The 24,941-nt window shown below is 54.9% G+C and overlaps 8 protein-coding genes across 8 annotated transcripts; 3 read left to right on the plus strand and 5 right to left on the minus strand.

The window, feature by feature from the left end:
• The first annotated feature begins 1,658 nt into the window (after positions 1-1,658).
• On the plus strand, positions 1,659-2,757 carry B0T26DRAFT_812018 (uncharacterized protein). The gene is made up of 3 exons (XM_060447301.1): positions 1,659-2,043; positions 2,120-2,384; positions 2,524-2,757. The coding sequence occupies exons 1-3, from the start codon at positions 1,769-1,771 to the stop codon at positions 2,584-2,586; spliced, it is 603 nt and encodes a 200-aa protein (XP_060295744.1). The 5' UTR covers positions 1,659-1,768; the 3' UTR covers positions 2,587-2,757.
• A 1,544-nt stretch (positions 2,758-4,301) lies between these two features.
• B0T26DRAFT_707801 (uncharacterized protein) lies at positions 4,302-4,805 on the minus strand. The gene has a single exon (XM_060441869.1). It carries the CDS (start codon positions 4,754-4,756, stop codon positions 4,469-4,471), a length of 288 nt encoding a protein of 95 aa, XP_060295745.1. The 5' UTR covers positions 4,757-4,805; the 3' UTR covers positions 4,302-4,468.
• Positions 4,806-4,876: 71 nt separating this feature from the next.
• Positions 4,877-5,925, plus strand: B0T26DRAFT_271627 (uncharacterized protein). Its single transcript, XM_060434104.1, has 2 exons — positions 4,877-5,215; positions 5,531-5,925. The coding sequence occupies exons 1-2, from the start codon at positions 4,997-4,999 to the stop codon at positions 5,807-5,809; spliced, it is 498 nt and encodes a 165-aa protein (XP_060295746.1). The 5' UTR covers positions 4,877-4,996; the 3' UTR covers positions 5,810-5,925.
• B0T26DRAFT_707804 (uncharacterized protein) lies at positions 5,410-9,033 on the plus strand. Its single transcript, XM_060441870.1, has 8 exons — positions 5,410-5,970; positions 6,072-6,184; positions 6,269-7,090; positions 7,143-7,173; positions 7,265-7,320; positions 7,377-7,451; positions 7,517-7,713; positions 7,809-9,033. The coding sequence occupies exons 1-8, from the start codon at positions 5,872-5,874 to the stop codon at positions 8,645-8,647; spliced, it is 2,232 nt and encodes a 743-aa protein (XP_060295747.1). The 5' UTR covers positions 5,410-5,871; the 3' UTR covers positions 8,648-9,033.
• Positions 9,034-11,103: 2,070 nt separating this feature from the next.
• B0T26DRAFT_751088 (uncharacterized protein) lies at positions 11,104-11,319 on the minus strand (the record flags this gene model as incomplete). The annotated part of the gene is made up of 2 exons (XM_060445328.1): positions 11,104-11,249; positions 11,301-11,319. The coding sequence occupies 2 exons, from the start codon at positions 11,317-11,319 to the stop codon at positions 11,104-11,106; spliced, it is 165 nt and encodes a 54-aa protein (XP_060295748.1).
• Positions 11,320-11,343: 24 nt separating this feature from the next.
• Positions 11,344-11,973, minus strand: B0T26DRAFT_751089 (uncharacterized protein; the record flags this gene model as incomplete). Its single annotated transcript, XM_060445329.1, has 1 exon — positions 11,344-11,973. The coding sequence occupies one exon, from the start codon at positions 11,971-11,973 to the stop codon at positions 11,344-11,346; it is 630 nt and encodes a 209-aa protein (XP_060295749.1).
• A 985-nt stretch (positions 11,974-12,958) lies between these two features.
• On the minus strand, positions 12,959-15,066 carry B0T26DRAFT_646651 (major facilitator superfamily domain-containing protein; the record flags this gene model as incomplete). The annotated part of the gene is made up of 2 exons (XM_060437830.1): positions 12,959-14,331; positions 14,397-15,066. The coding sequence occupies 2 exons, from the start codon at positions 15,064-15,066 to the stop codon at positions 12,959-12,961; spliced, it is 2,043 nt and encodes a 680-aa protein (XP_060295750.1).
• A 3,847-nt stretch (positions 15,067-18,913) lies between these two features.
• On the minus strand, positions 18,914-24,843 carry B0T26DRAFT_647778 (uncharacterized protein; the record flags this gene model as incomplete). Its single annotated transcript, XM_060437935.1, has 2 exons — positions 18,914-24,295; positions 24,361-24,843. The coding sequence occupies 2 exons, from the start codon at positions 24,841-24,843 to the stop codon at positions 18,914-18,916; spliced, it is 5,865 nt and encodes a 1,954-aa protein (XP_060295751.1).
• Between the last annotated feature and the right edge of the window lie 98 nt (positions 24,844-24,941).

Raw genomic sequence — 24,941 nt, forward strand, 5'->3', positions numbered from 1 at the left:
TAATTTCGGACATACCGGGTGTTTCTTTTTTTTTATATGCGTCTTGGTTGAGGTTGGGAAAAGAATTTCATATAATGGGGATCAGGGTAGTAGGGCTTTATTAGCATTACAGGTACATACATTAACAGAGAGACACGAACAGGGACGGTCCCTTACGCCGAGTTTCGGTCCTCCACCATCCAACGAATCTCACACCCTGCTCGGCCATTTCAAGTTGTCAGTGTAAGCCATTGCAACGACGGTAGAGCCGCAACAAACTACAAGTTCCAGGTAAATTTTTTTTACAAAATCCACTTCTTAATATAAATTTCAGGACACCCCTAGGACAGCTTCAACCGGAACTACTACATAGTTTTAGTACTCAAACTCACCGTCTCCCCATCTCTCGCTAAATCAGAGACACCCTCATATACCAGCTGCAGTCAAGTCGAGGGGAAGACCGGCAGTTTCGTATCGCGCCAAGGATTTAATTATGCTCACTGCGGCTATGAAAACTGGCACCGCCAGTAAATGCCTCGATCTCCGTCCCCATTCGCCGCCTACCTCAAATATAATAAAGACCTTCAAGCCAATCGACCAATTGAATAAAAAATTTCATGGCATGGGCTAACTAGCTGTTTGCAGGCGATATGGCAGTGCCGCACTACCCGAATATGTTTCCCTGACTAGTGAATCTATTCACTGGTCATGGGCCTATATCATTGGCATCCAGGCCGAAGCTAGAAATGCTGTGAAACGCCAACCAGAGCTACTTACCCCATTTCCAGCACCGCGTGCATGCGACGATATTCCGGCTGGGTAATGTCTCCGGGTTAGGGCCTGACAGCTCACACACGGCCAAGACGCACGTCGTAAATCGGCAATACTCGACTACGTGCACCGAGGGCGGCCAGGCCAGGGCTCGGCTCCGCGTCTTGGCACTATCCACGGGCATCGAGGGTCGAGTTGCACAGCGGCATCCCTGCAGAGGTAGCGCCATGCAAGCTGGCTTGAGGCTATGTGCAGCGAGGCGGCGCGAGCTGACTGGACGGGCCCGGGACGCCCTGCGATTCGCGGCTCGTCGCGGCTAAACATTACCTTGGGGCCTCACCGCCAAAACGGAGGGCCCTTTGGACGCCAACACTTTTATGTGATGTGTCTAATTATATATAGATATAGACTGGTGCCCCAGTTGTAACATGACATTGGTAGACCAGCTGTTGGCCTTGCAGGAGAGTGCAACCTCGCCGAGGACGCCTCGCCGTCGGCACATCGAGCATCGACAGGCACCGCGATAGCGACGCTGCACTGCGAGATGGGTCCAAGGCCGCCAATATTTCTCCTGAAGGTCCCTCAGCCTTCGATGCAACCTTGGCATGATTACCTCTCAGTCCACTTTGTGAGCGGTCCTTTCGCTCGGATGCTACGTTGTCCTGAGCAGTTTTCAGAGCTTGATTCATTTGCTCTCATTTGAAGGAAATGGGGCTCTTATATGAGTATTTCATGTTCTCAAATTGAAGTCATTTAGCTGGTCAGCTATCATAGTTGATTGAATCAACAGATCGAGCCTAACCAAGGGGTATTTTTAGTAGAATTCAAAAATGGGGACCTAAACGATCCAGAGCAAGGGGAAAATACACTCTTCACTCTTGAGACGAGGCAGAAATTCATATAAATCAGGCCTGCCCATCTCGTACCGTATCGCGCCTAATAAGGTCTCAGATCTCCTTGGATCCGCCACAAATACCCATCTTGCAACACTTCGATACCCCTCCAACACACAGCAACAATGCGCTTCCTAGCAACCCTCGGCCTGTGCACGGCAGTCGCCGCCGGACTCATCGTGCCGCAGAATGTGCCCCAGACAGTCCGGGTGCTCGGCGTGTCGCTGCTGGGGTCGGGCTGCCCGGCCGGCAGTGCCGACGTGCAGATCGACGGCACCAAGACGCTGATGGAAGTCACCTTCTCCAGCTACATTGTGCAGACGGGGCCGGGTACCATGGCCGCCGACTGGCGCAAGAACTGCAAGCTGACGCTCAACCTGGGGTTCGACGAGGGCTTCCAGTGCGTTGTCTTTTCTCCCCCCCCCCCTGCCTGCCTCTGAGTTGTCAGGTAGGTACTGTACTGACCTACCTGCCAGGTTCGCCACCATGGCCACGGACATGACGGGGTTCGCGCAGATCCCCGCGGGCTCGCACGGCACGTGCTCCAACACGTTCGACTTCACGGGCGTGCAGGGGCAGACGGCCTTCTCGACGCGCCTCGACGGCGCGCGCGAGGGCCCCTTCACACTGCACTCGGACACGGACGCCACTAGCTGGTCGCAGTGCGGCGGCACCACGGCCATCATGAACATGAATACGCAGTGCAACATCTCGCCGACGCAGCAGCAGGCGCTGATTGCGGTGAGCTCCCCTTGCCCCCCGCCCCCCCCTTTTTTTTTTTGCCTTTAATTTTGTCTCGCCCGTCGTCTGGTGCTTCTCGATGCCGCGGGTCAACCGTACGCTCGATGCTGATGGTGAATTTTACCACCTCCTCAAACAGGTCGATCGCATCAGCGGCAAGATCACGGTCAACGTCTCGGTCGCCTGGCGGAGGTGCAATTAGCGAATCGGAAGAGGCTTGGGGCATGCATCTCGAACTGGGGTTCTGACAGACATGTCTATAGCTTTCTATTCTCATTGTGTCATATGAACATACTGCTGCTCTCAATACCCTAGCGTGGCAATCCCTCGGCTCGCAGAAGTGATATTGCATGATTGCTTGATCCTCTCAAAGTTATCTGACAAGCGACATCGAGACAACTGACGGTGGCTGATGTGATACGCGCAGCTGTTTGTTTGAACAAGTCACCAATCTGCCGGGCCCCGGGGTTATTTATTGAGAAATTCCACGAGATGATGTTGAAACGCGAGCGCGGCTCGAGGGACGCCGCAAATAATAGTCTAACTCAACAAAGAAAGAAAGACGCCAGAGTTCGTGGGCGGTTTCCATCACGTAAGATGTAACCAAAAGCAAGAGCTAGAACTAGATAAGCAAGAAATTCTTGAAATGTCTATTTCGGGCATTATTTGCGGGAATTGTGGGGCTGTTACCGATGACAGGCAAACAATTATTACTCAGTACACTACTCAATACAAAGTCTCCGCCTCGCGATTTGGGTGTTCCGCGCCTCAAAAGGTAGGACCGTCGATAATTACTGGCCACGCAGGACAAGCAATCTGAGGAGGCACAATGTTTCCCATATCCACGCCCCCACCGGCACGTTGCTAATTATAAAGGTTGAATAATAACAACACGGGTCACAGGAGTCGGGGCTCGGGGGTATTTATTCGGGCTCGTATGGCTCACGAAATCATGCACCTGTGAATCGGCTTTTTATTTAACGGGGAGAGCCCTTCATCCAGATGTACACCTCCTAACGTCGTCGGGTTCCAGATGGGAACTCGGTGCTTGACTATATCACGTGCTATTTTTCCTCCTGGCTTTGTCATGGGTTTCTCACGTTACGAGCGCCAGCTTGCACCTGTCTAGGTACATAGGTACCTATCTAGTTGTAATCGCACGTTCGTATCGGGCTCGTTGAAGCAATTGGCAGCTGGCTTTCTTTTTGATTATGTACGGTTTCCGGACGGGAAGAAGTTATCATTCTTCCGGGATTGGATGAACGAGGGAATTGTTGGAGGCGCAGGTAGCTAGGTAATGGCCATCACAATCTCTTGTCATTTACAGCAGTGGCAGAGCAACGTCATGAAAACCAAAATTATCAGTCTGAGAAGTACACCGGTCTACGTCAGCTGCCGCTTATACGTGATCATGGGATGGGTAATGGCGATTGTGGGATTGTCGTGTTAGTGCCGCTTAGATGGAGCTTTGGAATCATACAAGTTTTGGAATTGAAGCGCTTATATAGAATTTCCGTCATAAGCTGATATGATTGACTACGTAACTAATTCTGGGGATCATATCAAACTAATTTCGGAAAACAAGTCGCGATGACTACGCCCTAATTACCAAGAAGAGGAGCAAATATACAACTCAAACTCAGTGATTGTTTGCAAAACGGTCATGAACCGCACAGCCGAGGCCGACATATAATATAAGTTCCTACGCTGCTCTATGGCAGGTAAAAGATCCGAAGCTGATTTACAACGTCCAAGTAATGTGAATGTCTTGGACGGGAAGATATGGCATAGATTGATAAGATAAGGGGTTTGTGTACGGGATATGGTGGGGCTGAGCAACCAATGACAGTGCCGCAGAATAAACCCTGCTTGCGCTAGCTCCGCCGATGCCGAGTGGGCCGGTCCAACAACTTGAGACGACAAGCGCCTGTATGCGGAAATGGAAATACTGTGGTTTTTCTGTATTATCGATGTGGACGTATCGAAATGTGCCTTCCCGCATCGAGCAACGATCGGCATGCTGGGTCCCAGAGGGGAAAAAAGCCACGCAAATCACAGACAATCTGAGGCTGAAACCCGTCGCGTCAGGGCCGAGAGTTGTGAACAAAGAGAGGTGACGTGACGGGCTTTGGCTTTTTTGGACCGAACGATGTCAATTTCGAGATGCAACGCACGGCGCGCGATGGCAGCGCGTCTGCGTCCCGTCGTTGTTGAAATTGGCAGGTACCCCTAACTCCTGATCCTAGCACACGGGCCCTGATGGCGAGGCCAAGCGTTTTCCTAGTCCAAAAGGACAGTCTGGGGTGACACTCGCTCCTGCCTTTTGACTGGCCAAGCAACCGGGGACCTCGATTCGGCATCTCACGCGTCATGCTCGATGACGTAGCAGCCTGCCGCTCCTTCCAAGGCCACGACCGTTCGACCGCGCCTGCCCGACAGCCCACCAGCAGGCAAGAGCCAAGGGCCTTCGCGGGGTCCACGACTGCCCTGCACTTGCTGCAAGTGTGTGTCTGTCTGTGTGTTTCCGTCGGCGGCTGGGGCTGTCAGTTACGGGCTCCGCGCTGTGTGCTGTATGGTGTGTGCTGAGCCGTGCGGCGCTTCATTTCGCTCAGATGGTTCTTCCTGCTGCCCCCAATACGGGATACCCTCCCTCCCTCTCTTTCTTTCCGGGCTACCTAACTCCCGCTCGTACCTTCCAGGTTACCGTCACGCTGGGCAGTACTGTACCTACCTTACCTTACTCTACTAGCACCTACATACTCCCTACCTTCTTAGGGCAAGACCCAACCAGATCACCCACCCTAGACCCCGGTGCCCATCCCTTCCATCTTTCCCATCTGGTGCACTCCTTGCTCGGGCAGCCGTCATCGCAACAACGACTGGGAAGAGACGAGGAACACCTCCACCGCCACAGGGCCGATCTCGTGCTCAACTAGGCTGTTCACGCGCCGTCCAGCAGACAGCGGCCGGTTCCAACTGGCTACCGCCGATTGCCAACTGCTTGCCCGCTGCTCGACCGGTCGCGGGAATTTTCTCGGTGACCAGACCATATACGACGAATTGCATCTTGGCTGGCCTTTGGGCACCCCCGCCTGCCCGCCCGGACTCGCTCGCGTGCTTCCCTCCTCGCCGGCTGCCCTGTCTCCTCCCTGGTTGGCCACTCGGATCCGCTGCCTTGTGTTTCTCGTGGCTTCCACCGAGTCTGTAGGCTCCCCTCCCCCCGCCGTCGGGATAATCTGCTGCCACGCCCCGCCGCCACGCACTCTGCCATGTCTGGGACGATAACCCCGTCGTTGTTGAACAAAACACCGTCTGGCCTCGGTCTGCTTTCCCTTGGCCTCCGCTACCCCCTATCCATGTGTCCGATTCCAGGAGTGCACGACACCGTACACAGCGACTTCGCTGGACTCGTAGGGTGCCCCTGAACCGGGCTGGCTGACAATTGCCCGGACGTCCCCTCGGATTCCTGCTCCGCCCGGAGGAGAAGATGAGCGCCGACTCTGCCGGTCAAGCGTCATACACCAGTCCCTCGGCTCTGGCGTCGAGCTTTAGCCTGAGAAAGGAGAGGGGCGCCATTGCTGCTCAGGTCAGTCTCGTTGTCTCCAGCCCCTCCCGTCTCTACCCCTTTCCGCGTCCATGTCCCTGGCCCCCCCCCGGATAGCCCTCTGACTCTTCCTATCCTCTTAGGCCTGCGACACCTGCCGCAGTCGAAAGCAGAGATGCGACGAGAAACGTCCTAAGTGTAGCACCTGTCAAAAGTTCAGGCTCGAATGCAACTACCGCGAGCCTCAACCAACAAAGTAGGTCCAGGCCTCGTTTTCCCCCTATTCCCCCCCTTTTATTTCGACTAGCACAGTAGTTGATGGGAGTTGACCTTGCTTCAGGAAGGACCGGACCTTGGTTGAGATCCTGGACAGGATCAAGAGTCTCGAGGGCAAGATTGACAGCCTAGGCATGCGGGTAGAATACCCGTCGTCAACGACAACAGCTTACGGCCCGCCGCACCAACACGAAAGCACGCTCGCTCCGACGTCCAGCATCCTTACCACCCCTCCGTTTCATCTTCCTGAGCCCTCTAGTCCCACGTCAGGAGGCGACGAGAACTACAGATATGTCTCGTCGGTCCATCAAATGCTGGCCTGGCCCGCCATGCAGCAGCTTCTCGCCGCCGTGCAGCCCAAGGTCCCCAACCTTGACCTGTCCTCTATCGAGCGAGATGGGCCAGCAGCAATGCTCGGTTTGCACCCACCGGTTGGCCAAGGCCTCCTGGTCAACACCTCTCTGGCGTCTCTGGCTATACTGCCTGCTGTTAACATGCCCGCCTCTACACCCTTATCTATCTCGGGTCCGAACTGGGACACAATGATGAGGCTGAGCAAGGCTTACTTCGACACATTCAACCTTTTCTTCCCCATTCTCGACCGCCAATCCTTCGAGTCCGACATGGTGCCCTCCGCCTTCAACCAGGGCTTCAGCCAAAACATGGCCTCGACGATTGCCTTTCTCGTGTTTGCTCTGGGGGAAGTTGCCCTTGCAGCCTCCGATGGTCTTCCCGTTCATGTGCACAATGGCCGGTCTAGTGGGGTCAAGGGGGGCTCTAAGAACGAGCCACCGGGGCTGGATTATTTCAACGAGGCGAGGAAGCGCATGGGCTTCAACCTCACAGAGTGTAGCCTCGAAAACGTACAAATCTTTGCGCTGACGAGGTAAGTCCGGAATCCATTGGAGCGTGTCTTCCCAATTATTTACCAGGTATAGCATCTATTACGGGACTTGCTTCCATACTATGGTATGTTTCTTCATGAGCCGCAGGGCTTTTTTCTCTTTACTGCATTTCCCTTCTCTTTGCCCCGCCCTCCATCGTCGCTGACAGCTGTCAGGACTTTTGGCGCATGACAACCTTTGCATCATTGGCATGTCAGGCCCTGGTGGTCAGGTGATAAGCAACTCTCGTTCAACGTGTATACAAAATGAGATCTAACTAGCCCCTAGCAACCCCGGCGAATTGTCGTCCCCCCGAGCGGACTTGATCAGACGGATATTTTGGCATTGCTCGATAATGGAAACGTACATTTCCCTTCCCTCCCCCAAATGGAATCGTATCTGGAATTTTCTGACTCGATCTACATCAGGTCTATGAATCTGGAGCTCGGGCTGTCACTTACCGGCCTAGATAAGCTAGAGTCTGTCGTTGGCTTGCCAGACTTTAGTGCCTCTTACTCTGATGTTGATTACATTAACAACCAGGAGTCCCATTGCCAGGAGTATCTTATATCTCAGATTGTCTTGCGGCGGCTGGTGGTCAACTTTCACGGCGTTTTAAGTCAGAGTACGTCCCGCATCCATTTTTGCCTTTTTCTTCGTTCAAGTCGTTTCGGCGCGTGCTAAGTTGGTTCTAATTGCTCCTGCTCCTTTCCTTCACAGCATCTGCATTTCCGTTAAGCGGGCCTACACCAACCCCATTCAGCCCAACCACGGCTAGTGGGGAGATGGGAGTTAGTCGACACATGATCCATCAACTTACCTTGCAGCTCGACCAGTGGCGTGGGATGCTCCCAGCTCAGCTCCGGTGGCAGGAAGATTCTCCCGGTGCATTTCCCAATGCCATTTCGGAGACGTACATCGGGATCGGCGGAGGCGACGGCGGTGACAGTCTTTACTCCTCAGATCCCAGCAGCAGTACGTCGTCGGGGATATCAACGTCTGCACAACAGCAACAAGTAGGTGGTGCTTCGTCTTCGGGCTTGGCTGCCTCAGCAGTTCCAGCCGCGCCGCTTATGTTCACGACGGACCTAGATGCGCCGCCGGTACGCTATTCGTTCGGTCTCGATGTCCAGGTCGCACTCCTACGCACACGTTACTACTACACAAAGTACCTAGTGCACAGACCGTTTATGTACAAGGCTCTGCACTTCCCAGATGCGGTAACGCACGACGATGCGTTGGGCGTGGCAGAGTGCCTCAAGGCCAGCCTCAAGTGGCCTGTCGCCATGTCGCCTACGTGCACCCATAAGCGCCTCATCCCGTGCAACTTCTTCTTTACCCGTAACCTGTTTGGCATTCTTGTGCTGTTGCACCTTAGCACCACGGTACCTATCCTGATACGCATCCGATCTACCCTCTGCGGTGAGCGATTCGAGATGGACGCCGGCGAGACCGTTGGCTTGTATCTGGACTGGCTGCGCGATCTGCATGCAATGGATGATGGCACTGCCGGCTGGCATTGGGATATCGTGCGAGCGATATACGGCCTGGAGGACTAAAGCTACTTGTAGCTGGCTTCGAAAAGAGGACCAAGGGAAGATTCGTCTTGACTTTATGTCTACGCTATCATCTCCCTCGCAGCCGGCAAGAATATGCCGAAAGGAATACGCATACTACAGCAGCCTACCTCCAAGCACTGTCAAGGTGGATAGGCAGGCATCTAACATCAAATTGTACATAGCTGCCACGTAGGTAACATGATCCCAGGGTGCTATATGAAGTGTAAAATGGAGTCAAGCCTCAAGGGGTTTGCGTCATCTAAATTTTGTTGTCATCATCCGTCATTCGGTGAACCAACCTTTCCGAGAAAGGCACTTTGTAGCTATCTCAACTATGAAGCATGTAAACAAAGAAAAAAAGAGCAAAAAAACATACCACACCAGGGATTCGCTGGTCGCCACCGAGTGCGAGGACGACTAGAAGTCATGCTCCAACACCATACTCCCAGCGCTACGTACAGATAGTATTCAGGTCAGCCAACATACCAAGACGGGCAGCGGGATTGGTGGTCTTAAGGAGGAGAAGGAGGAACGTCTACTAATGCAGCAGAGCAAGCATGACGATGGCCACGATGGCCACGAGGAGCAGAGCAAGCATGACGATGGCTACGAGGAGCAGAAGGGGATGCCGGAGGGAAGAGAGAAGGCAAAGCAGAAGATGAGTATCAGTACGGACAAGGACAAGGGCACTGACCATGGCGAGGGGTAGACACTTAAGCTCACGGGCAAGCTCTCCACGCTGAGCCTCAAGGGAAGCTACCGCAGGCTTAAGGAGGTGCCGGGCAAGTTCAAGCGGTCTCGAGTTGCGTCGTTATTCCACAAACCGAAGGAAGAGGAGCGCGTTGGAGAACAGGAGTTGTAGGAGGTATTCATAGTTATCTAGTCTTTGAACCACACATTTCTTTCATCGTGCTCGTTGTCCTTGTTAAATCACGGCCTCACTTTTCGGTTCTTCGTCCTTCGATACCACTATCGTGGCCACTCCAGCTGCCACGTACTCCCTCCCCAACAGCATATAAGCCAAGCCATCCCCAATAGCTGCAGTTATCGCTTTTCTCCATGATGCTGCTCGTTCCTTCTTCCCGCTGCCGTCTCTAGTGGAACCTGCCTGATTTCTCGTGCGTTTCTCGACTAGAGTTGACAAACTGTTGGGTCCTTCCTTCGACTATCGTTGTCGTTATGGTCTCGCTCAGCTGTTGTTGAGGGATGTTGGCTTGCCCTCTGTTCACTCTTCATAATTACCAACCCCAGCAACCCTCTCTGTGGAGCCCCCGCTCCCTTACAGACAGACGACCCTGACAGTCGAGTGGTTTGTAATACTGCCAACAGGAGGCCTAACCACCCCTCTTAAATAGATGACGCCGCCGCCGCAACGGCGAAGTTGGCAAAACGGTTATCTTAATAGTATATTGCAAAATAACGGTATTTTCGTCTTACCCCTTAGATAAACTTCCCCTTGGTTCTTTATCTAGGGGAGAGCGGACGGGATCCCGAGTTTTCAACTAGGTATGGTCGTATGTGACAGAGTAGAGGTCGTAGTTGAGGAATTATTCGCCCCCTGCTGATCTCGCCGAGATTTAGAGGGACCACCGTTTCGAAACATGTTCCCAGACTAATAAACCGAGCAGAATCTAGACCGAAGTCTGCCAACGAGCCCTGGTCAGGCCCACGGCCAAGTGCCAAGTGCCAAGTGCATCTTGTGAGGGACCAGTCAGGTGCATGATATGTGTGGCGTGTGTGCCTACATTAAAGCGCAGAAATTCGCACTGCGGATTGGACCCCCCCCCCCCGATGGCATGGAAGGACCGACGCGTTGGATCCTCGCGCTCTCTCTCTCACTCGAAGGGAGGGAGGGAGAGAGAGCCTGGTGGTGGTCTATGCGGGTTAGGATGTCACTCGACTCGCCTGCTCTGCTTCTCTTTGCTGGGAGCTCAGAAACAAAAGGGTGCGCGCACCACATTGTCTCGCTGCATATTAGGCATACATGGCATGTAGCATGGCCCCTCTTCCCAAAAAGTATTCCGGGATACGTACGTCTAGGAGTGGGCAGCACCGACGGGACGGTTCCAAGATACCCGCCCAGGCTGCAGCAGTGCTAAGTTAGGCAAAAGCCGCAAAATTTGCACGCCAAGGCTCGTGGCTTCGACCAGGATCCAGACGACGATGACAAGGAGAAGACGTGGTTAGTAAAAAGAATTTAAGCACACCCCTAATGCATTTTTGGTGTTTTACTAATCATATCCCCCCTCCCATTAGACGAAAGGTATGGTTGGTTAGTTAGCTCGTCTAGCTCTCTCGATGGTTTGGGCTGGTTACAACAGTTGATACTCAGTTGGCTTTCGGCTATCCTCAGGGGGGAGGGTTTCTCGGTGGCTGGCAAAAAGAGAACGCAGTTCTCCCCGATACTTGTCTTCGTTGTCGACCTTGACTTTGACGACGGCGTCGATACCTTCGGTTTAGAGCGCCGAGGCCCGGCTCGAGTTAGGAATCAAGCATCTGTCGGCCCCGAACTTGGGGAGGATGTGGTCTTCAAAGACGAAGAGCCAGCCGTTGATGGACGTGATGCAGGCCCAGAACCATACGGCCTTGGAGGACCACGAGTCTTACATCGTGCGTATGACCGGAATGTCGTGTGCTACCGGCCGGGCCGTACACTTGATCTCTTCCTCCATTGTGGCCAGGAATTTTTGCCGCACCTAGTCGAAGGACTCGTACTCGCTGCCGACGATGTCGTCGATAGTGCAGCCCGTCAGCCAGTAAGGCACTGCCAGCATTTCCGCCGGAAGCGCACAGATCCACTCGAGATCGAGCATACACGTGACGTTCCAGTCGTCGTCCACGAAAATGTTGCTCTGGTGGATATCGGTGAGCTGGACGAGGGGCGGGCCGTTGCGGCGGTCTGGGGGGATAAAGTGGTGCATGGCCGCCCGGAGCAGCGTCCGGATGGTCATGCGCTCTCGGACGTCCTTGTGATTCCGAACGGCATGGCGGTAGTGGAGCAGGGAGTTGTCATACATGGTAAGCATGTCCGAAGCGAAGGTATCGGTGCTCTGGTAAAGCTGCCGAGGTTGGATATTCCTCGGCGTGCTACTATTCTTGAAGATGATGGTGGAACATGTTAGCGGTCGGTTAGTGAGCGCGACTGTCCCGTCGGTCGCGTTGAACCGGAAAGAGCCAATGTGCGGTTGCGGGAGACGGGCCAGCGAGAGCATGACGCATGCCAGGCCACTAAAGAGGCGGTCCTGGCGGCGGGGATCGCGGCGGCGTTGAGCCCATGTCGTCGACAGCATTTGGCCCGTCTCGGGCTTAATGTGTTCTAGGAGCATGTAGGCAGTGCCCGCAGATGGCGTGCACAAGTCCCGGCTGTAGTTCGAGAGCAGGGGATAGCCGAGGAGGCGATACAAATATCGCCATAAAACATGGCGAATGCCGACATACCAGGGCCTCTGATGGATGTGGACAAACTAGGTCGCGGGAGGGTCATATTAGCATTACGTAGCACTGAAGTCCAGATGTAGGGCGGGCAGGGAGGGTGCACAAAAGAAATATACAGAAATGGGTGCCACTTGTGAAACGAAAGGCGTAAAGGTGCGGGATCCGGATATCGGCGCAGTGCTCTAGCATCCAGGCGTAAGCTCCCACCTCGCATTGGCGACCTTCTCGTCGATAGTAAAGGGATGTTGATCCTAGGCGAGCTTATGAGGCAGTGGACAACGGAAGACGAAACGGCGGGACGAGTTGCGGGACTGGACGACGTGGACGAGGACGCATAGATTGAAGCCTCGTTGGATCCATGCTTCGGGTGGGACAACGGACTACGGCGGCAATCGATTTGCTCTCGCGCGCATTCCGCTGCCTGAAATCGTCGGCATCACGCTAGTCCTGGACAGCAAGAAGAAAGTTGGTTTCTTCCCCGCTATTCCAGCCAATGCGGGTCATTTCAGGGGCTAATAAATAAGGTATTTAGGAGGGAGATGAGGACGCGACTCCGCGACGAGAAAGCTGTAAGTTAGTGGAGGTAAACTGCCTTATGTAAGCCCGGGGCTCACATACCTTAGTTGCTTAGGTACCCGGGCAGGTAACCACCAATCACGTATTAGTGCTGCTGTCGAGACTGATCTCCAATCACGGCGAACACGCAGATTCATATGAAGTTCGTTATACTATACCCTAAAATGGGAGACTGGGCAGGTACCTGGTAGTTATGGAAAGCCTTATAACTCCGACGCCGAAAAGCACAAAAAAGTACATTGAGCTCGCTAGTCCAAATGATATCCACCACTCAAAAGAAATATTAGCAAACAAAATCCATCAAGCATTCCCAATCTTGTCGCCGGCCTCCTCGTTAGAGACGCCCTTCTCGCTGTTGGATTCGGTACCAGGCTGCATCTTCAGCTTGTCGTCCGACGTGGTGTTGCGGAAATAGTGGTTGACTGCGTCGCTCCAATCATCGTCGTCGTCAAGGTCGGCTGTGCCGCTAGCATCGCCGCTAACCTCCTTATCACGGCGCGAGCGCTCCTTTCCGGCCCACTCCTCCCGCATGTCCTCGATTCTCTGCTTCTGGTCCAGCTCCGGGTTGTAATTCTTGCCGGCACCACGCATGCGCTCCCACAGCGACAGATGTACCGGGTGAACGGCGATGCCGTGGTACTCGTCGCCGCGCCCGGAGCGAATGTAGAACCACCGACGCTCTTGCTCCTTAAGGTCAAGACCCGTCGTGTCGGGCAGGAACAGCCAAGTAATCACCATGCCCGCCAGGCCGAACCACGGCACCACGTAGAACTTTGTCTGCGTGTCGATGTAATTGTAGAGAACCGAGGCGAGGAGCGCGCCGGCCTTGCCAATGCAAGCACTAAAGCCGTGGGCCGAAGCGCGGACCGGGGTGGGGAAGATCTCGCCGGCAACGAGGAAGGTGACGCTGTTGGGTCCAAACTGGTTGAAGAAACTCGAAAGGAAATACATGGCCTGGAAGGACTTTATGCCAGCGGGCGAAGTGTAGTAGTCGTACTTGAAGGCAGGCACGACAAAAAAGATGAAGCACATGAGGAACCCGACCTGCTGCATCATCTTGCGGCCGTAAAACTTATTGTCGATCATGAAAGAGGCTAAATAATAGCCAAGGAGCGAGACAATGACGTTCAGCAGGTTCCAAACCCAGCCGACCATGACTGATTTCGGATTGTTGCTGATGACAGCGATAAACTGCGACTGGAAGAGCTTGTTGCCGTAAAAGAAGACGTCGTTGCAGAACCAACCGCCGGCAGCGGCAAACAGGCGGCCACCAAAGTGGGTGTAGCACATCTTGAGAGATTCCAAGTCGTAGCCAGTGACGTTATTCTTCTTCTTGGCAGCCGCAAGCTGTCGGCTGGCATGGGGCATCTTGTACGTGCGGAAGTAGACGAGCCAGAGGGTTCCGATGGCGGGAATGGCAAACGAAAGTCTGAAGACCCACTGCACAGTAGTGTCACTGTATGGCGGGTCTCCGTCGCCGTGGTGAAGAATCAGAAGGAGGATGATGAGCAAGCCTTGGTTGATCAGCTGACCCCAGCCCTGCATCAAGAAGGACATTGTGACCTTGCGTCCGCGGTGCAGGCGGTCCTCGCGAGTGGACAGCTTGCCAGCTGTTACAGCATTCTCCATCGACGACGTTGCGGTAATGGGGTATTCACCACCGACGCCAAAGCCTGAAACGAAAGATTTAGGGGGGGAACGGTTCTCCTCACAGACGGTTGGGGAGGTACAAACTCACCATAGAAGAACAAAGACCAGGCATAACAGATGACCCAGCCATTCAGGTTCAGGCCCCAGCTGGCAGTGAGCATGAGTAGGCCGATAAACATGATGGCGGCGTCCTGGATCAGGCCCCAGCGGCGGCCGATCCAATCGCCGATGACGCCAACGCCGAGCTGGCCGACCATGATACCAATGACCTCGAGGTAGGTGACCGAGGCGACCCAGTTCTCGCTGCAGTCGGTAGGCGTCTTACCCCAGCACGTAGGCCAGACGGCGGAGAACAGGGGTGTGAGGTTGCCGATGCTGAACAGGACGTAACCCTCGAGGCCGAGGCCGGCGCCGGGCAGCACGGCGTTGCGGAAGTACCACGAGAGCGGACTCAAGGGGTCCTTCTTGATCATGCGGCCAATGGTGCGCAGCTCATTCATGGCCTCTTCATTCTGGACCTTGTTGACAAAGGAGACGCGCTGGCGAAGGGGCAGATCGGCCCAGTAGATACCCTCGGGGGTGTAGCTGTCGTCCGGGTGCGTCAGGTAGGCGAAGATGCTTTGCTCAGACTCAGGGTCTCCCTTGACGGGGCGGCGCGGGTAATGGTCATGCTCGCCGCCCGTCTCGGGGCCGTGTGGCACGGGAACCTCGCCCAGGACCGGGTCATGGTGCGGATGGTGCCGTATTAGCTCCGCCATTGGCTTCGAGCACCAAGGCAGTCAGAAACGATCTTGGATGGCGTGTGGTCTGCCACAGGGCAGTGCGCTGCAGAAAAAGGGGCCTCAATTGAATAGAGGGTGACGACTGGATAGTAATAAACAAGACGGGATTGAGGGGCGAGTTGTAGAGAAAGAGGAGGAAGAGGATGAGAGTGAGGATAATATGTAGGTCGGTTGAGGTGGAGAGGGGGGCCAATGGGCGAGGGATGAGGGGTCGTCCGAGAAACAAGAAACTCGAATCAGCAAGGTAGGTACTATTCAGTACTTGTACTGGCGGGCCTGTGCTGTCCTGTCCCGTCCGGCCGAACAGACGTTTTATTTCAAGCGATGGCAGCGGGAGAAACGTTTACAACCCAAGCAGGAGGAAGCTAGGTTAGCTGGGGGAGGTGAGCTAGACCTAGGCAAGGTCGGTTAAGCCGTTGTAAGTTGTCCCGGGGCAAACAAGCGCAAAGAGAGGAAAATGGAAGAGAGAAAAAAGAGTCTGAAATCGAGGGGCAAGATCAACCCCCCCTCGGAAGGCAAGAGCTGCTGGAGCTGATGGAGCTGATGGAGCTATGGAGCCATGGAGCTAAGGAAAGAGCGGCATAACGGCAAAAGAGGGCCTCGTGAAAACCGACTTTTATACCTCGAAGGCGTATGCCTCCACTTGAGTTTCCCCCATCCAATTCATTTGCAGTTCCAAGGTTCCTGGGTGGCGTTGCCCGAGCCCAGAAAGGTTCCCGACTCTGCTAGCGGCCTTTTCTGGTCCCATGTCCCATGCAGCCGCGAATCCACGTTGACGTCCCTACCCATCCTGGAAGGTCTAGCTTCGCTCCACTGCGCTGTGCATTGGGCAATGGCAACGCCAGAAAGTGTTGAACCGGCGATGACCGACTCTCGCGCTTGTTACCGCCCGTGGGAAGCACAAACCCAATGAGCCGCCAGAGATACCCAGAGACACCCGATAGGATGCTGCAATATATTCCAATGGCCGAATGCCCGTATTCGCCGGGAACAGTGCCTACAGAGAGAGGACTTCTCATGTGCGGACAGACCACGCCCGCCGAGAAGACTCTCTAGAGTTAGGTCAGGCCGGTGCAGGGAAGGACGGTGCGCCAAGACCAAAACGAACGCCGCCGACGCCACTGCCGCCCTTCCCGGGCGCGGCGGACATATGCCCAGACGCCGAGAGATGTCCCGATCTAAAAGGCGAAGCCAAGCCAGAAAAGGGCTTCCTCCCTGCGCTGCAGCGGCAACAGCTGTTGCGGTTTTTCTCGCGGCCCCCGGATTGCGGGGAGGAGTTGCAGTTGCCGTCAGATCGGCCTTGTACTCACGCCGACCAATCACGGGGCTTGTAGCCAACACGTGTGTGCATGATTGGGCTGAGGGGTCCCCTGGAGGCCAGGAACCCAGAGCCTATAGATCCCTTTGACATAAAAAAACCAATGTATGCACCAATCCAGCCTCGACTCAATGCGCACAGCACGTATCGTTACAGAGATAACCCTTTTTACAACGTTTCACCCCCTCCACTACACTGTTTAGGCCAATACCTTCAAAACTGGGAAGGCCTGTGGTCACTGCCGTGGCCAAACCCCACCCCTTCTGCCCCGGTTCGGCGGTAGCCACTCAGCAGCTTCGATTTGGTACGGCTCGGCAACCCCCACCATTTGCGGATACCGAAGATTTAATTTTCTCTTCTTGCACGGGCAGCAACACACCACTGTATACGGCACACCTGGCTTTCCAGGGCTCGCTCCCCTGTGCGCCGCCTGCCAATATTCCCTGTGTTGTGCGTCAGCCACATTGCTTGATTTCTGAGCCGCACGATCCGTATCAACCCAATAAAAAAGGCTTGGCAACCACACGTGTGTGAGAGCAATGGACGACAACAGCTCTTCGAGCTTCCCCTGTCACCAACACACTGTTTTATTTGTTTGCCTTGTTGCTGACTGACTTCACTGAAACTAAACCAAACCAAACCAAACCAAACCCCCCAAAATCGTTCATCACAACCAGGCGCGCGCGCATCATCACAATCATAAGGTTCGAGGAGCAAACTAACTCGTACACACACACAGAGAAACCGAAACCAGCCAATCAACAGGGAAGCCTCGCGTGGTTTATATTATTCAGTGGAATCCTTTGTCTCTCAGCTCTTCTATCTATCTGGCAGGGCGCAACCGAACATCTCAGCCCGACTTATTCCCATCCGTGCCCCCTTGCTTATTTTACCTGTTTTTGGGATGGAGGAGGGAGAAACAACCACCCATGCTTCTAAACTCCCCCACGATCTAGAGAGAGCGATAGCCAGAGCTTCATTACCTGCCTATCCCAGATGAGCTGAAGACAGATTAGAGCCAGAGAGACAAAATAACGCACAATCTTCCATGTCTGTGGTCCCATGGCTGACTGACTGACTGACTGACTTCATCGTCGCCTACTCCGAAAGGAGCAAAAGTAGCTACGACGTAGCTGGCCCGACTTCGAGATAACCGCCCGTTCCTTTGCAAGCCAGTGTCCCCCATCCTCCAAACCACACCAGGTTCATTTTAGGTTTCCCGAAGACGAAGAAGAATATAATGGGAAATTTGGCTTTGCCAGCTCACATTCGCTTATCAGCGAAAAGAAAAACGAGAGAGATAGAGATATAAACATTGAGAGAACCAAGGCAAGGCGAATTGCCAACCTAGCCAGCCTGAGAGCGGGAAAGACACATAGCATGTACAAAATAAGACAAGGTAGCTAGGTACTCAAGTAGCTAGAGTAGAAAAGAGGCGGGCAACATGAGATGACAGAACGAAAATGAAAAGGGTTCGGGGACACCGCCTGTGCGTCCGTGGGACGTCCGTGGGACGTCCGTGGGAAGGAAGGGCTCGTGGGGAGGCAGTGAAGTACGAAATAAACAAGAGTGCGTCTTCTGTTAAAACGTCCCCACGTACTATAGGTACATTGGCGCCAAGGCTTTACAGCTCACGGCCCAGTAAATACCACATTTTACAGCCAAAATTACCGCATTCGCTGGCAACACCGCTCCATGCGCTGGCAACGCAATTGCACCTTTGGTCAGGGTTAGGGTTATTTGTGGTGGATTCCAGTACGTAGGGACGTTTTAACGGTAGCAAGAGACGCACTCATAAGCAAAAAGGCGTACGAAATTAACACGCACCTACAACAGAAGTGCGGAACGACACAGCCCTCTTGTTTCACCAAAATCAAGTAAGTACCAAGCGGTGGTCAATATAATTTTTTTTTACGACAGAGCCCGAAGATTAAAGGTAGAGATTAACAAGTCGAGAGATTTTTTCTTCTGCTTCTTCGTAATAAACTCTCCTCTCCTCCCCAAGTGTGTGTGTGCGAGTGTGTAAAACAGATACAGCCATGTGAAAAAACAGCCCACCCAAGACATCAAGACAGCAACATCAACAACAACCTGGGTATGCTGCACTCTCCTCCATACTAATCATCGCCGTACAACAATAATGTGTTTCCTGAACGCCCGCTCCCCGATTTACTTTGCCCAACCCGCCGCCATCTCATTTCCCGCCCTAGTTTCCGTGCCATGCCGGTGCCGTGGGATGATTGCAACAGAGAAAAATGACAGAAAACACAATACAAAACGAAAAGAAACGGATGATGCAGTCTCGGCATGTTTGCAAGTCTCGGCATGTTTGCAAGTCTCGGCATGTTTGCCATTCCCAAAGAACGCCACGCTCAAATTAGGACTCAGAAATGGCGAAGAAAAAGTGACAAAGGAAAAGATAAAACGGAATTGTTAGGAAATGGCCCCGAGTGTGGCCGTCCTGAGTGTTGTTTACATATTTATTCCCGGCTCGTGAGAGAGGCGTCAAATTCGAGTTGGGAGTGGTGACACGACATTTCTATCCAGCGATCTCACCGGAGGACGGGGTGTTGGCTCATCGTCGCCCAGAATCTTGCGCCCAAAGGCCGAGCTTGGCCGGGGCGTCTCGTCAACGTCAATGGGGGTGGGGTCATCGGGTCCGTGCTCGGGCTCCGGTGGTGTGCTGATAATTACGGTAGCATCGCCTTCTTCCTCAGCTGAGCCTGGCGGAGGCGTCACTGGATCAGAAGACGGCGTATAGTCGGGGAAATCGAAGTGCAGGTCCTGGTTTGGCGTGACCACCTGAGTCACCGGCTCCAACGTGCTGGTGCTTTCCGACCCTGCACCAATGACACTGTCGTGGCTGTTTGCACGCATCATTTCGATCCCGAGCTTTGAAGACGGTAGGACCGACTTGCTGCGGTGATGCTGCCCTCTGGACGGAGAAACGGGGTTGCTCCCACTTCCGCTGCTGCCGGATTGGCTGCCTTGGACGCCAAGCTCGTCGTCTTCATCGTCGGCGGAATCAACACTTCCTTCATACCTGCGCTTCTCTATCGATTCCCTCTTTGCCCTGAGCTTCTCCAGCGAGCGCTGTGGCGCCGGCCCCGATCGGGATGAGTGTTCGATCTGTGCTGGCGCCGATTGCTGCGTGAGGAGGCGCGGGTGTAGTGGAGACTTTAGTGGGTCGCTGGAGCTCAAGAGGACCTCCTCGGGCCCCGAGATGCCAAGTCCGCCTTCGTCCCAATCGCCAGTAGCCTTCCTGCCAATGACCATAGGGATATCATCTGTCGAGACAGATTCGGAATCCCCAAAAAGACTGGAACTTATCGAGTCCTCGCGGAAGCTGCTGCTGGAGCGGTGGGCATATCCCGACGAGCCCGATGTTGGGCTATCTTCGAGCCGCATACTCTCCTGCCGGAGCCCTGACGGGATAGGATGGGGCATCGACAAAGTGAGCGGATAGTTCTGGCCTGGCGAGGCAGTTTTCCATTGACAGAGAGTGCCAAGCACCTCGGTGAGCTTCGAAGGACTGATGGGCTTCTCAATCAGTGAGTCAAAGTAATGGGGCGCCTGTAGCTCTTTCAGGTACGCTGTTATAGCAACAATTGGCGTGTGCGAGTTTGCGTTCTTCATCTCACGGATCATGCGGGCAACGTCAGCCCCGTTGATCTGAGGAAGCTTGAATTCCATGAAGATGATGTCGAACTTGATGTCACTCATGGAGAAGCGAACAGCTTCGGACCCCGTGGTTGCTGAAATCGTCCGGCAGCGCAGCTTCTCGAGCAGCTTCTCCATCACCATCCGGGAGACTGGATGGTCTTCGCAAATTAGCACATCCAAGGGGCGGAAAACCGGCCCGTCAAGCGCAATCTGCGACATTCGCCGCGAGCTCTGCCGGCGCCTCTGCACCCGGAGAAGCGCATTAACCTTCTCGCCCTCGTTGTCCGAGGACGAGGGTGACATGTCGAAGACCTGACTCCGACGGTTTTTGTGATGGGCCGCCAAGATGTCCGACGCCACAGGGCTGCCTTCTTGAGATCCAACAGTCAAAGACCGGGAGCGGCCAGCAGACGAACCGCTGGCGTGTCGAGGAGTTGACATCATTTGATTGGGACCAGCCTTTTGCGGCGAGAGGGGCAAGGGGGGTGGAATCCCGCGTCCCTTGATCGGCGATAAGGCGCCAGCTGTAGTAGCCGCTTTCTGCAAAGTAGGGGGGACGCGGGATATCTCAAAGAAGCCTCCTGGCTGTAGTGCGTTGCTGGAGGGCTGCGACAGGCTTGACGCGTTGCTCGATGCCTTGCGCCGGCCGTCGGTCCCTTGGCCGGCCACAAACGAAACCAACAGGGGTGAGGATGGCTGCGAGATGCGGCTCGGTGATGAGTTGGTGTAATTTATGCCGGAGGGTGACTGCGGCCTTTGCGATGCCTTGGCATTTGAAAGCGTTCTCTGTACTGGGTTTGCCAAAATCGGAATAGGGCTGCCCTCTAGCGCGCCCCCGGGCGACACGACTGTGTTCATACCCCCAGGGCTGGTCGGTTTAGTCTGACCTGCAAGAGCCTCCGCCCGCAGTTTTTGGATGACGTCCTTGTTTGCCTTTTCGAGGACGGGCAAATTCTTGAACGCAAAATTACCAAAGTCATCGGTTACCACGGGCTCGCTCAAGCGTCTTCCTTTCAGCTCCCGAACATGCGGCGGGATGTGCAGCGGCATCAGTCCTCGCTTCATGGAGTTGACCTGGGACCTGACGCGAGACAGGGCGTCATGAGGCCGATCCGGGTATTCAGATGTCGGCACCGACGAAGGCGGCGACGACTGGTCCTCCATCTCCTCGGCAAACGTTTGCAGGGTAGCCCCCCGAGAATCAAAATACTCGGTATCCTCTGGATTCTCCGGGCACGGGACAAACTGGGCGTCGTCTAGTAACAGAGTCTCCCAGTTTAGTCCCTCGAACCAGGCGTGATTCCGAATTTCGTCGCCCCCAGATTGGAATTTTTCCTCGCGGTTAGAGCCTAGCCGCTGGTGCGGGTCCGAGCAGAGTAGCCTGTTGATCAAGTCCTTGGCTTCCTTCGACACATCCTCTTCGCTCACATCGGGCCAGTAGATCCTGCGAGCCAGTATGTTTTCGAAGACCTGCTCGGCCGAGTTCGCGTGGAACGGAGGAAAGCCGTAGAGGAATTCATACATAATACATCCGACAGACCACCAATCGCTTGTCTCGTCTTGGGGCTCGCCCCTGATCGTCTCCGGCGCGAGATAGTCAGGGGTGCCAACGAACCGGCGGTTGGTGTCCTCGGGATCGAACAAGGCCCAGTTCGGCGGGGGCATCGCTGGTTGCGGAGGTGTCCCTCTGGTCTCTACACTACTCTGCGTGTTCGTGTGGGTAAGGGAAGGAAAGTCAGGCGAGGGAGCAGCTTCCATCTCGCTTCCATCCCCGGGTGACTGGATTGCCTGAGAAGCGCCTGGTGGCGCGTCGTTCAAAGCCAAGTTCCCCAATAGCTGTGCCAATGCATCGCTACTGCCACTATCGCTGCGATGGCTCGATACACGTCGCGGTTCATGGGACAGAGACCCGAGGCTGAAGTAGGATGGCTGGCCTAGGCTTGCGCCCATGTCGCTGGGTGTCATTTGCGGCGTAGAGCTGGGAGACTGACTCCGTCCGTGGAGATCCAGCGAGGTTGACCTCGACGAAGCCATCGAGGCAGACCTAGCAAACGGACCCTGTTTGAGGAGATCAGGGGCAGCATCAGCACCGCTATTGAGGGCTCTCTTCTGTCGACCAACCAGTCCCATGCGCGATAGACCAAAATCGGTCAGCTTCAAGTGGCCCTTCTGATCAATTAGGAGGTTGTCCGGTTTCAAATCGCGGTGAACAATGCCTCTACTATGCAGGTGCTCGACTCCGAGAACGACCTCGCCAAGATACTTCTTGGCCCAGTCCTCGGTAAGGCCCCCAAGGACCTTGATCAGAGACGCACAATCGCCGCCATTGAGGTATTCCATCACCAGGTAAAGGTAGTCCTTGCTCGAGAATGTCCAGTAGAGCTTGGCAACAAAGTCGCTTTCGCCCTGCCACATCATAATTGCCCGCTCGGCCTTGACATTGGTTACTTGGTTCTTGGCAACCATGTCTGCCTTCTTCAGCACCTTGATTGCAAAGTATTCGCCAGTAGACTTCTTTTTCGACAAGTAGACGCTCCCGAACGCGCCTTTGCTTATGGGCTTGATGATTTCAAAATCCTTGATCGAAGGTGGTACGGCCTTCGCTTGCGGTGCTCCGAGGACGGCGCTTAACCGAGGCGAAGGCGGAGGCCTGAAAGACATTTCTCCTGTAGAAGCCGAGACTGCAGCCGAAGACTGTCTTCTGTGGTGCTGATGATGATGGTGCTGGGCGATGTTGGGTGAGGCGAACTCGCTGCCTGGGAGCATGGGGGAAGCTTCAGGGGACATCAAACCGTCCGAAGGAAATACTAGGCCACGAGGCTTGTGGATGCGGAGGGGTGACGCCGGTTGTCCGGGTCTTGAAGGAGACTCTTGTCTCCGCGGAGACGATGTGCCTGGGATTATCAGGCTCCGGCGCTGGTGCTGTCGCGAGCTTGCCTGTCGGCGAAGATCGCCAAATTCGGATATGGGCGAATCTGTCCGCGGGGGCGGTCGTGAGGTCACAGAGGAAGACCTCATGCTGCCGTCGCTGTCGCCGGCATCACTCTCGAATATCAAAGATTCGCGGCGCGACTGGCCTTGACCTGTCAGGCTGCTGAGGGCGCCACGATGAGACCGAGGGGTGGGACACTCCTTCGGGCTGCTGGAAACGGTGGATTCGACCGCCATCGACAGCCGCCGCTTGTCGGGATCCTCGTTGATGTCGGCATTTTGAAGCGCCAATGCCAGGGTCGATGGGGCATCGAAGGATCCCGAAAAGATGCCTTCTTCGGTCATCGGCACATTATCATCCTCTTGTTCCGACTCTCCCTCGGTAGAATCGCTAAGGCGGCCCGCAACGATCTGCGCAGCTTTACGCATGGCCTCATCTATGCATTCTTGGACCATTATAGCAAACTCGATGCGGATCCGCTCGGCGTACTCGAGGATCTTGCGGTGACGGAAAACAGCCTCGACCTTGGATTTTGCCACCTTCTCAGTATCAGCGCAGAGCAGGGCGAGGCCTTGCTCCTGCTCGAGAGTATTGGTGCTGGGCGTCTCCCATTGTATCACTTGCGCAATGCGGCCTTCGGATTGGGGCGACGAGGTGCGGAATTCGCCGGGTGTCTGCGACGTCTCTTTGATGGCGGGAGTACTAATCTCGATACTGGTGTCGCAAAGATCTAGAAGCAACTCGACTATCCTGGCCTGCGGCCGTCGTATGGCAAACGATCGAGCTCTCGAATGACCAAAGCCCGAAGACCTCTCTCTCGAGCCACCCGAAGCCGATACAGGGCCAGGGGAGGACGTCCCGGGAGAAGAAGTCGTCGAGGTTGGTGGCCCGATCGGCATGCCCTTGTATTCGGCAACTGGGAGGATGGTTTGGTCACCGGTTGTGGAACGGCTCCGCCTTGCCTCCAGCGCATCCAAGACCTTGACAATAGCGTGGCGATGTTCCGTCAAGCTCTCTTGGGCCATCTGTACGTCCATTTCCGCGCGATGCTCTTGCGAGCACAGCTCGGTGTGCTTCTCAAACCACCAGGGCGGAATCTGGCGCTCGCATATCCTGCAGAGAACAGGAAGCGGAGGCGCGACCTGGGATGGATCCTCCAAGCCCGATTCAGCAAGATGTGTCAGATAGCTGGCAAGGACCTCTGCGCCGGAACCCAGGGACTCGACGATGACGGCGGGCAGATCGATCTTGATCTCCCGAGGGGCCATCCATGGCCGCACCATCCACATTGTCTAACACGTGCAGTTAGTGGCGGCTCGCGTCTGGAAGAGGCAGGCCCAAACAAGATTGAACGTACGTGACTCTCACCCCCGGAAGCTATGTCGTAGACCATTATGCCTTGCGCCTCGAGGTCAATGACGGGGAGAGTCGAGCCGTCGGACTCCTTCAGCATCTCCAGAGGAAGCAGCTTGGAAAGCGGGCTCAGGCAGAGGCCGAATCGGATGAAACGACTGCGCAAATCGTCCTTCTGCATGTTCTCAATGGTATCAGTGAAGATGGTGGGGTTCTCGCCGACAATGAGATCGGCAATGGCAGCTCCCGTAACCGACTCTGGCGGCGTTCCAATCACGTCGACCCACGAGGGACTCACCCACCGGATGGTGCCGTCCAGGTTGAGATCCAAGATGATGTTGAGGGTCTGCTCGGCAGCCTCACGGAGCTCCTCCCGCTCCTCCCGAATATCCTCGCTGAGCGACCGCTCCATGACGCCGGCGCTGGCCCGGAGCGACGTCACGGCCGACGGCGCGAGCATGGTTGGTGGGGTGCGTTCTTCCTCCATCGCAGCGGGAAGACAGGCGCGCAAAAATAAGTTACACAGTCACCATTTGCAGCGGTGCGAGGGCGAGCAATCGCTTATCTCGCTTGTTTGCACGGCGA

The sequence above is a fragment of the Lasiosphaeria miniovina genome, assembly GCF_030549165.1.
Source record: "Lasiosphaeria miniovina strain SMH2392-1A chromosome Unknown B0T26scaffold_4, whole genome shotgun sequence".
NCBI lineage: Eukaryota > Fungi > Ascomycota > Sordariomycetes > Sordariales > Lasiosphaeriaceae > Lasiosphaeria > Lasiosphaeria miniovina.

Excerpts from the sequence above, each read along its gene's own strand:
- B0T26DRAFT_812018 (XM_060447301.1), top strand. The coding sequence starts at position 1,769 with ATGCGCTTCCTAGCAACCCTCGGCCTGTGCACGGCAGTCGCCGCCGGA. Across the intron at positions 2,044-2,119 it reads GGGTTCGACGAGGGCTTCCA|GTTCGCCACCATGGCCACGG; the intron begins GTGCGTTGTCTT and ends CCTACCTGCCAG. Across the intron at positions 2,385-2,523 it reads AGCAGCAGGCGCTGATTGCG|GTCGATCGCATCAGCGGCAA; the intron begins GTGAGCTCCCCT and ends CTCCTCAAACAG.
- B0T26DRAFT_707804 (XM_060441870.1), top strand. The coding sequence starts at position 5,872 with ATGAGCGCCGACTCTGCCGGTCAAGCGTCATACACCAGTCCCTCGGCT. Across the intron at positions 5,971-6,071 it reads GGGGCGCCATTGCTGCTCAG|GCCTGCGACACCTGCCGCAG; the intron begins GTCAGTCTCGTT and ends CTATCCTCTTAG. Across the intron at positions 7,321-7,376 it reads TGTCAGGCCCTGGTGGTCAG|CAACCCCGGCGAATTGTCGT; the intron begins GTGATAAGCAAC and ends ACTAGCCCCTAG.
- B0T26DRAFT_271627 (XM_060434104.1), top strand. The coding sequence starts at position 4,997 with ATGGTTCTTCCTGCTGCCCCCAATACGGGATACCCTCCCTCCCTCTCT. Across the intron at positions 5,216-5,530 it reads GTGCCCATCCCTTCCATCTT|TCCCTGGTTGGCCACTCGGA; the intron begins TCCCATCTGGTG and ends TGCCCTGTCTCC.
- B0T26DRAFT_707801 (XM_060441869.1), bottom strand. The coding sequence starts at position 4,756 with ATGACGCGTGAGATGCCGAATCGAGGTCCCCGGTTGCTTGGCCAGTCA.